General features: G+C 37.7%; 1 protein-coding gene across 1 annotated transcript in view; it reads right to left on the bottom strand.

Moving 5' to 3' along the window:
* Positions 1 to 633, bottom strand: part of LOC118328891 (CTTNBP2 N-terminal-like protein) — a 13309-nt gene extending 12676 nt beyond the window's left edge. Inside the window, exon 1 of the mRNA XM_035662818.1 lies at positions 523 to 633. Within this exon, the coding sequence (XP_035518711.1) occupies positions 523 to 630 (108 nt within the window). The 5' untranslated portion in view covers positions 631 to 633. The remainder of the gene's footprint in view (positions 1 to 522) is intronic.
* Positions 634 to 11410: the final 10777 nt, after the last annotated feature.

Here is an 11410-nt window from a genome sequence, read left to right as displayed (position 1 = left end):
TTTTTTTTTTTTTTTTTAGTGTGTAGGCCACTTAACTTACTCACTGAGCTTGCTATATCCGGCCTAAGATGCAACCTAGCTATTTTAAATGTATTTAAAAGTTTTAAATTAAACTACAGTTGACACAGCCGAGTCAACACGCGTTATTGAACGAGTGGAGCCACTTTAAAAGAATCTAATCAGCAGAAGATCAAGCGGTCATCAGCGTCTGACTGAGCAAGATGAGGTGACACTGTGGCTTCTCTTCTTCATCTGCAAAGATGTTTGATAACCGACATTTTAGCCACCGACAAAAAAACAACAACACATATTTCGTGTGTATTTGATCTACAGAAGATGCAGAACAAGCGGTTCGGCCTGTAGCTTCGACTACTTTTGCTACATCTTTTTTTTTTTTTCTTTTCTTTTGGACCAAAACTGTAAACACGAAAAAAAAAAGAAAGAAAGAAAGAAACACGGTAAAAACTATCGTCTCTAACTTCACTCCCACAACACAAACACGTTTTCTGTGGCTCTTCTTACCTTCATATGTCCCTCTGAGCTCTTTGAAAACTCCAGCATGAACTTTTCCCCTGTCAGAAGATTTGTTTCACTTGATTTGCGTCCTCTGATCCCGACACGGCGAAACATTGAACAGCCAAGTACTTTTTCTGACGGACAGCTGCGCCAGCCAATAGCTGAGTCCGAGCTCTCGCCGCTGGCCAATGAGAGACGAGCTTCTGAGGAAAAAGGGGGCAGGAACAGAGACGCCCCGCCCCTTGGATTTTGGTTGGATTTCTTTGTTTAGTATTTCTTCAGTGCCTGCCTCCTCTGGAAGAATGTCTTATGGGCACGTAAAGACGGCAAGCTTTTTAAATGACTTTATGGGTTTTATTTTGCTGAAGAAATTTTAAAACACAAGTTATTGTTTGTTTGTAGTCTCACATAGTGACTTTATAGTCACTTTATTACACTTTTGTACAGTTTTGTAGGCCTATTTGTGTCTGTGTGTCACCTCTTATGATAATATTCCTAAATTTCTAGAGTAATTCTTTGAAAATGGAATACAATAATATTGTTTATGGTTATACTCTCATGTTTGTGTAGTATTCTTCAACATTTTGCCTATAGGATGCAGTGAAAGTTACACATTCCCAATTATACTAAAGTAAAACCACATACCTATTAGTAGTAAAATATACTAATATAATACTTTACTAATGACAATCCTGACCGTATCAGTTTACATTATTTAACAAATATGTTTTTGGAATATTATTGATGCATATAAATGTTAACTGGTCAAGATTTAGTTCAGTTTAACTGCCTTATATAGTGTTGGATAGTTGAATCTATAACAATGCATCACATTTTAGAAGTTGATCACTCTTACTAACACTCTCTTACACTAACTTGTAACTACAACTATTAGGTGAATTTAAAGAATATATTTGCCTCTGAAATGTAGTGAAATATGAGCAGGCTCTTAAGAATCTGAATATACTCAAGTACAATTTTGAGATACTTGTACTTTACTTGAGTAAAAGTACTGATACTATACTATATTTTATTTTATTCTTTTGTGAAACAACACAGACTCAACACACTTGTCCAAATATTTGCAAACAAATTCAACCCAGTATGAGACATGCACAGGCACAAAATAAAATAAAACAAACCATAAATAATATAACACAAACAATCTGTGATGCAGAAAAGTAAGACATGACACAGCACAACAAACAAAACTCCATAAGTCGGTCCATGGGTCATTTTATCTTACAGAACCAATAAAATGTGCATTAAATGTTATAAATGTCACCATATAAACCATCTGTTGACAAATTAAATGAATTATTCCAGCTTTATTAATTACTCCAGCAAAAGCATCCCCTCTATTGATTCCTGGATTTGTGGGATTACAGTATTATCGACTGCCATCTGGTGGCATAGTCACTGTAAGAGCCAGAGTGGTGGGACTGCAGAGCTGTAAGACGTCTGTGTGCTTGTTGGAAGAGAAATGTCAGTGGGTTCACCTGGGAAATCATAAGCTTTAGACTGTAGGTGAGCTAATATGACAGCCATCTTCAAACTCTAAAATCACTGAAAGCTTTCAGAAGCGGAACAGTTGTAGGTATTATGGTGACGTACCCTGTTTTTCTGCGATTTCAGAGACATACTTCACACACAACTCCTGTATTGTATCAGCACTCACTCAATGTGGATGTCTAACTCTATAGGGGGTGGATACAGCTGTGTTGTTGTTTTTATGTTGCTGTTTTCAGCTGTGAGGCACAGAGCTCCAGATGCCATGTGACAAAAATCAGATGAGGTATTCACTGTGCTATGGACCTGAAAATTTAAAGCAGTCTTAACCGCAAACTGGAGCCCTTCCTGTAGTACATAATACCTACCAGTAGAGTGCAATGCTCACATAACCCAAGTCAAAGTTACAGTAACCACAGTGGTTTAATCACACAGGCTACATGCAGGGAATAGTACAGAATATAAAGGCTTTTTCCCATAACCGGACAATCGACAACTTTTGCTGTTACCGGATGCTACTATACTAATGATAATTCACTTCAGGTATGATCATCAGCCAAATACTCAAACTGTGTCTTGAGATATAACATAAGACTACAATAGTCCTGCTGTAATAGAGATTATAAACCCAAGTGCACTTCGGTGTAGCAATTTGGCTGGAAGTTACAAGACATACCACCTGATGTCAGCACTAAATCGGCACAACACGCACAAATGAGCCCCCTATGTATGACTATGCAGCATCTTTGTGCTATTTGGTAATTATGTCCCTTTTTTCTCACTCTGCTATCTTGAGGGTATACAGAGAGTAAAGTTAGATAATTGTCACTCCTGATAGGCTGCTGGTTCAGGGAGCCTCTTCAGTCCTAATAGAGAGTCTCTATTTCAGGCTCTTCAATTAAGCTGCTCTAGTCAGCCTACTGACTAGCTGCTATGGAAAATCAGTGTCCTCCGAGTCTTTGTCCTGTGTCCTCGTCTCTCCCTTTGCCAAACAAAGTGTTTCATTTAGTTTATTCCTGGGGAAAAACAGGTGGATACAGTGGTCAGTGCTTGTACAATCTAGAAAGATTTTTGTCAGTGTTGGCCTGTAAAAACAGAACATTTGTAAAGGTTGCAATTGTCAAAAAATATCAAGAGCATAAAAAATTGGTTTGGTTTGATAAATGCAGTGTTGGGATGTTACTAACGTTTTTTTCCATTTTATGCCACAATTCAAGATGGATATATTACCCCACATCATTTATGTGACAGCTATCACAGATTTTCCAATCAAAACTCATTATATCAGTTTTATAAAATATTATGCACAGATTAAATACCCAGCAGTATATAAAATATTAAGCTCAAACTATTAATAGTAGCTCCACCTCAACCAACTACAACAGGAAAATGCTACTTACACATTCATTCATTTATTAGTATATATATATATATGTAATATATATAACATTCACAGGGGTCTTTATTCGGCATTATGAGTACTTTTACTTTCAATACATTGAGTACATTTTGCTATAATACTCACATGCTTTTTTCAATTTTCAATACAAGACCTTCACTTGTAATGGTGTATTTTTAAATTGCAGTATTACTGTATCTCAAATCATCCTTAATAATGGGATAAATATCACTGTATTCCTCTGGATTTCCCTTTTCCTGTTTTGTGTATTTCTCATAAATTGCTTCCATGGTTAGTATTGATGATAATAACTGTGTAATGCTGAAACCCTGCAGTCCTACAAATCCTGTTCTAAAGAAAGACCCACAAATCAAACTTTTGTTGCATCAGCAAAACGCCTTTTTGTTCTTTTGCACTTTTTTACCCCAATCTTCACCCAGACTCTTTTCCTTATCTCTGCTGACATAATCGCTGACTTGGGTGTTTTTGTCAAGTCCATATGAAATTTTTCCAAAGGTGTTTCAGCGAGACTCAGTCCAAACAGAACATTGACATTTAGCTCAGCACAGAGGGAGCACCATGAAGAAAGTACACTTTGACTTTCAAAATAGCTACTTGAATGATAAAGAATATTTCCCCTAAAGGTTATGGTATACTCAGATGGAGTCTCTTTGACTGTGTGAAAGCTGTTCCAGGTTCCATCAAAAGATAATATTTTAAAAGTTCCCTTAAAACTGCAAAAGCCATATTTAACCCCCAACATCTGGGGCTTCAATAAAGCTTGAATGAATATACTAAAGAACTTCGTTCTCTCTTACTTCTGCTATATCATTCCCGGCTTTAGTGAAAGTATCATGGCATTCAAATTAAATATTTCATCTCCATTTCACACCTGGCGCTCTGTCGTAGACGTAATGTGGAGATGGCACACTGTGGTGGCACAGACACGATCAGCGGAGGGATGGAGAGAGGGAGGAGTAAATATAGCATCAGAGTCTTGGCAGGAGCCGACGACAATCTAGGACCTAATCTGAGGCAGTTATCAGCATCTGTTGCCTGGCACCCAGTTCTGTGGGGGTTTTAGTTATTCATCTATTGCTCCATATCTGTCACTTCTTTTTGCATCTGATTCCCCGTACAGAGGATGCATTCAAGAGTGTGGGAGGATGTAACCTCTCAATACCCCTCAGTGAGTCAGTCTGTCAGTAATACACACATGTCTATGTGCTCAGCTCACCTGATTGCATGTGTGTTGCTGTTTAAAGCGTTTAAGGTTGGAAAATTGATTTGTTTTGCCACTGGCCATGTTAAATGTAAATTGCCCGAGTGCCTGACCTTGAAGCAGTCCTGATTAATCATTTGCATATCTCCAGAGTGGTAATGTGTCTTCAAGCAGCAGACTGTGTCACTGTTACTGATGTATTTGTTTTCTAATCATGTGGCAGCAGCTGGATGTGGAATTTAATATCTAACGACTGCTTTGTTATTCATGTATTCACTGTATATGTTGGCAAGTTGCTTTGATGTAAGGCATTGACTGGACCCTAAAAACGGTGTAAAATTAAACGAGTGCTCCTTATTAACTCCAAGTTTATGTTGACTTCAGTTACTATAAGATGAACACAATCTCCTGGAGGATTAACTGAAAAACACATAACCAATCTAATTTATGGTTGAGACAACAAGAAGTATCTGAGCTTAGACAAACTGCAGCCCACTTAGGTATGAGCTGACAAAAGTAGAGCCAACTACAAATCACTGGCTTACAAGAAAAGAGACACAAATGGAGGTTTGGCGTGTTAGATGTGATTTATCAGCACCCAGGGTGACATTTGAGCCAACTTTTTGACAAAGGTCTTTTCTCCCCAACTAGACAAACCATCCCCATCAATTTGGATGGCCACTGCAGTCTTTGTTGAGTTATACACCAAGAGTACGTTGATCAGCATGGGGCTTGGAGAGTTTTATGACCCAGTCTGAGCTGAATACACCTCAACTCATTTTCCCAAAGGTGAGTTGTTTTTATGAACTTTGTAGGGAGAAATACACTGACTGGATTTGGTGGCTTTGAGGCACTGTAGGGTCAGCAGAGTTTGATTTAATGTGTCATTACAACGAGAAATTATTGCCATCTTAAACTTAAATACTCTTCAACCGAAGTAGCTTCAAAACATTGAAATGAGACTTATTGAGTTCTTTATGAGTATACAAAGTAATGAAAAGGATCATTGCTTTCCCTCATAAGCTAATTAAAGTTTACTTGACCTAAGCTTTCTGACTCTAAGAAAGGGTCAGAACTTTGTGGCATTAAAAGAATAGTTTCCTCTCCGCAGCTGGAAATATAACGTGATCAATACCACACATGCAGACATCTAATAAAATCATCAAAGCCATAAACATAGAAGGGCAATGTGAAAGTCTGAAGATATCATTTCTCTTTCCTGCTCACAAATGCTCAAAGTACTGTCTAAAAACCGCTATTTGAATAAATAATGGCACAGTACAGAACAAGCATATCTCTGTTGGAAGAGGCGGCCTGTTTATCCAGGCAACCATCCAGGCTAAAAGCACCAGATAGCAAAATTATGAATGGTAATTTAATCACATAATGGCTCCTACACTCTCCAAAAGTCTAATTCCTTGTGTCTGCTCTTCTGTAACAAGTATGCAGTGTGAATTTTAATGATGGGTATTGAGGACAATTGTTTTATTCCATTTTAGACAACTCTCTTCGTGACTGATGGAAAATGATCTTCAACAGATTGGATATAATAACTCAGAGGAGAGCCCATGGAAATGCATGCCTGATATGAACACTGTTATAAAACTGAATTAGATTTTCTACTTCATAAGAAATATCTAGGCTGTAAGAACTCAAGAAAGGCCCTTTATCATTTCTTCTCCTGCTTTACAGTGCACATTTAAGTATTTATCTGCAGTGCTAGAGTTTTCAGAGAGACAGTCGATAAGAGACAGTTGATAAGATTTTGTGACGTTATTTATGAAAAATGTAATTAAGTCTTTGAAAGTGAACAGAGAGTACCACCAGAGGTGACTTTTTAAAAAAGATTACACTGGCGTTTTATGAATACGTACAGTATTTGCTGTTGATTTAAAGCTTAATAAGAATTCAGTCCATCTGCGACACTCATCAGTCGGCAGCTGTCGGTACAGAAAAATACAAAATGAACTTTCATATTCAACTGTATCACCAGGCAAGAAAAATCCTGGAGTTAACCTACTATGACAATGGGTTTTTTTCCTTATAAACTGGCAGTGTTTTTAAATTCTGACTTTCTACTTGCACATGCAACTACGGAACGGTTAGGGTTAGGGGAAAGATCATGGTTACAGTTAATTAAAAACACAATTTACAAAATGTTAATTGCACGTCTATGACATGAGGTGAGTTCTGGTCCGCTGCTAAAAGTCAGACATGTTAAATACACATATACCACACCGACCTCAAGACCCCTACTTCAGCCTCCTTAGCGGGAGGGCACAGAAATTGACCGTTTGCTATTTGCTATTGTGTTTTTGGATGAAATGACAACCATTACTGTCAAACAACATGTAGCTAGCTAGCTAATTAAAGGTCCAGTGTGTAACATAGAAATGGATCCTATTAGCAGAAATGGAATATAATATAACTTGTGTTTTCATTAGTGTATAATCACCTGAAAATAAGAACTGTTGTGTTTTTTGTTTTACCTTACAATGAGCCATTATTATCTAAAGACGTAGAGGGTCGGGTAGAGGGCTGCCATGTTGAACCAGCAATGTTGCTTTAGCCCAGAAGGGACAAACCAAACACTGGTTCTAGACAGGGCTGTTAGCATTTTTTTCTTTGGGCCACCATAGTTTCTCCTACACACTTGGTTGTAATCTGCATCTCCACCATTAGATGCCACAAAATCTTACACACTGGTCCTTTAAGTTAATGAACTGGTTGAAAAATGCTGCTCCAGCTGATAAGTGTGTTTTAACAACTTGTTTTAATAGTTCTAAATATGTACATGGTGGCTACATGCATGATTTTGCGCTAAAGCTGAATGTCCCAGGTCAAAAAGTCACAGCATCCTCAACAGTCAATAATCCATGTAAAGAGAATGTAAACAGCATTTTTCTTGTATTGCCATAGAGATAGCTGGTCCTGGTGTTATTAAAAGTATCATAAGGACCGTCTTTCCTTTGTTACTGTCTGCAAGATCAGACTGTCATTTTGTAATAATCCTGTTTGACTGCTTAGATATTTTTTTTGTTTTTAATGCTGGAATTGAAAAGGCTTTTAGGATCAGGAAAAAGTAATGTGTCTGGCAAACGTAACTCTATTTCAGGTAACAAAGGCGAGGGTTGCTGGAGTGTAAACTGGGATTGCTGGAGCATAAACACAAATCCAATAAGGGACAGAGCTGCTAATGTTTGCCTAAAGTCTGACAGCCTCCATGGGCTTCCACGCAAAAAAGTGTACCATGTATGTGGCTGTTGTCAACAGGGTTGTTTTAATGTAAACAGTAATGTAGTTAATCAATGATGTGTTCTTTGGCCTTAGAAGTAATGATCAGTTTTTACTGTAAATAGTAAGTTAGTTAGCCAGACATGCTAACGATTGTAAGATTACTACAGCTGCATGCACACATCTTTGACATGTTGAGAAATTAAAAGCTTGACAGGCCGGCCCTGCCTAGTTATGGTTGCTAAGCTACAATTGGACAGTCACTGCTTAGCACCAGCTGTGTGTAAATTCAAACTTAGCCTAGTTATAATGTAAATTATTACTTGTGATTAAGTTGTGATATATGCATTACTCAAATAAAAGAGATTGCATTACAGACACAAGTTACAACTTAACTCTAAGTAAAAACTAAATAGTTACATGTGTCCCTAAGGTAGTGTAAATCATAAAATGTCACAGAATTATAGTCATGGATGGTAAAGCAGACGTTTTTCAGCCACACAACATTATTTTTTAATTAAATGCAGCCATTTTCCGACACAGTAATCGAGTACAAACCTATTTTACTGATGTAATATTTCAAAACCTATCTAGCTCACTACAATGTGCTACGATGCCAAGTGGCTAATGCCAGCCAGAAAGCTAATGCACACGGTAACCATGACGATGGAATTGTAATCATTTGGCCACTTGTCTTAGTTACGACTTTACGTCCAAACAAGTTATGCCTAGGTTAAGTGATCATGGTGCAACCGATTTTAGAAGCTGATGTAGTTACAAACTAACTAGTACTTATTTGGCCTTTAGAATTTAGGAGATAACTTACACATAACTGGTGCAACCCAGTCCAGGGGAATAGTCAACAATATAAAATGTATTATACAGTAATACAATTACAGTAATTACCTGTGGTCTACAGTATGAGTAAGTGTAAGTGTAATTGTGTGTCTTCATTCAAGTTCTCCATGGCATATAATTAAAAAGAAAAACAACTTTGGCTCAAAAAAGCACTGTCAGTTAATCCGTACCATTTTTGAATAACACGTTTTCTTTTAATGTGTATGTTTATCGCACTGGTGAACAGAAAATACACTGAGTAGTCTTTTTCACTTTCCTCCCTCGCCAATTTTGTCTGTAACTAATCAATAGTCAAAGGATAGATTGCTTTTTGAGCGGGTGGAAGTATCCCACAGGACAAAGCGTGGCTGATTCAGCAGTGCGACGTGAAAGCCAGACACTTTTCACTTTTATGTTGAAATGGTGACACTATCGATTCAGAGACACAAACAGGGAGGACTTTGAAAGCATCTCTCCACCTCCCTCTGTATCAAAGATCTGTTTGAGGGGATTTGCGAGTGTATTCCTGTAAGAAAACCAAAATCTGAGCAAATACTCAATGAATGAGGTGAAACTATTTTCTTTAGTTCAGAGGAAGATGAACAGCAGTAATAAAAAGACAATGATTTTATGAGACAGCACAATGTCACATAAAGTAAGTATTTTACTCTTAGCAGTTTCATGATGAAATGTTTTGAACTCATCAAAGTTTGTCTGCTAAACACAATCAAGCTGATCTGTAGCTGTAAAGTACACACCATTTGACTTTACCAGTGCATAACGTAATTCTCTCTCTGGTGTGAAATCGCAGGCTGTGACTGCTCATATAGTGCATTGTTTACCTCCTGCTTTGTCATTATCACTTACCAGACAGATTGATTCAAAGGCCCAATCAGACCAGTTGAAGTAGATTGTTTGTTTGTGCGTCTCTCTGGCTTTGGGTATTCTTTGTGCAATGCCCTCTTTCAGTCTTGGAAATAGGCCACAATTTCTCACTAGGGCAAAGATCCTTAGAGTAAGCACCATATTCACCATTTTCATCAGTAAAAAAGAACATTGGAAACTCTGAGGTGACGGACAAATTGCAGAGTGCAGCATTTGGAACAGCTACTAAGAGTAAATTGAAGAAGAAAGTTTTTTAACAGATTTGAACTGAGTTTAAAAGAATCAAAGCATCATAGCAGAGGAGGGATAAGACACGACTTTAGACAAATCAATCTTTGACAGAAATACCAAACAGATGTAGGTATTTAGAGGTAGGTATTCCCCGCATATCACACACATACACACACCAGGAAGGAAATTGGACACAGCCAAAAATGTCTGAATCCCACTGCCCAAAAATGTTAAGTACTCAGTCATACTTCACTCTAATCTAATTGAGTTGGAAATTAAAGCCCCAGAATAAGGTTAGTGACAGAGCTTTTATAAATGAGGTATAATAATAGCCAAAGAGAACTGGATATAATGATATCACCAAGTCAGTTTTAGGATTATTAAGTCACATATAGAAGGTAAAATACCCCCAGACACCCCTGTATATAGTTTTGTTCTGTGAGAAATGACAATCAAATGGACACTAGTTGCACAATATAATGATACACTGTTTGTGTGTAGGTGGGTGTGGGTGTGTGAGACATATCTCTACATACTTACTGCCTTTAAATAATAACCGCACACTCATGTCCGAACAGCAGTCTTCTTCACCAATAATGCTGTGAGTCTTTGACAGAACAAAGTCTTTTTTAAAGATAGTCCATTGAATAAATTACTCCGTTAACGACAGAAATGTAACAACGTGAGCTAAATCTCGAATAGAGAATTATGTCCGAAACCCACACTGTACCTCATCAAAGCAACAGATTTAAATTGTTTGACTTTTAAAGCCCATCAGGTTCAGAGGATGTACGTAGCTTTCAAGCTCAAATTAATTTGTCCATGAAAATATCATCTAAATGTCATCACAACATCATACCTTACATCTCGTTATGTGCGTATATGGCCACTGACCCGTGGCTGATTGGCCACAGCGTTCACACCCTGGTACCTATTGTACCAGTTTCTTTGATTTTTATGTTCTTTCATTTTCATGTCTCCCTATCTCCCTCGCACTCACACACACACACACACTATTTTCTTTTTTTGAACCCTCTGCATCTCAGATGTTTTACTGTCTCTTACGAATCAGAAAGTCACTGCTGTATGTAGTTTTGCATAATACTTCCTTGGTTTTTGTTTATGAATCAGCTCTAGTGGACCCCAAAATATAATATGAGGTCTGCAACTAGTGATTATTTTCAGTGAAGTAAAGTGAAGTATTCTGCCAATATTTCTTCTTAGAATCAATAAATAGTTTAGTCTATAAAGTGATAGATAGCATTCTTCTAACTCTGTCTTGTAAACCGTACAAAACCCATGTTTGTTGCCATGTCAAATTGCAGACGATCCAAAGAAATCAAAGAAAATCAACAGTTCATCACACTGGAGAGACTGGAACCAGAGATTTGTTTTGCCATATTTAGCCACAGCAGTGTGACTCTAGGGATGTCACTTGAACGCGAACAAGGTCAATCTCTGGTAGGTGCTAAGAGCAAAGTCAGGAGGTGCACCAAAGGTAGATGAGGATTGGCTACCTCCAGGCACTATGAGCGATCCAAATTTTCGTCGCGTCCATCAAATGAGACATCCCTAGA

Source organism: Morone saxatilis, unplaced genomic scaffold, assembly GCF_004916995.1.
Source record: "Morone saxatilis isolate NCDOM2014 unplaced genomic scaffold, NCSU_SB_2.0 Contig18, whole genome shotgun sequence".
Classification (NCBI taxonomy): Eukaryota; Metazoa; Chordata; class Actinopteri; family Moronidae; genus Morone; species Morone saxatilis.
The sequence above is the reverse complement of the archived record's forward strand: the minus strand, read 5'-3'. Positions and strand labels throughout refer to the sequence as shown.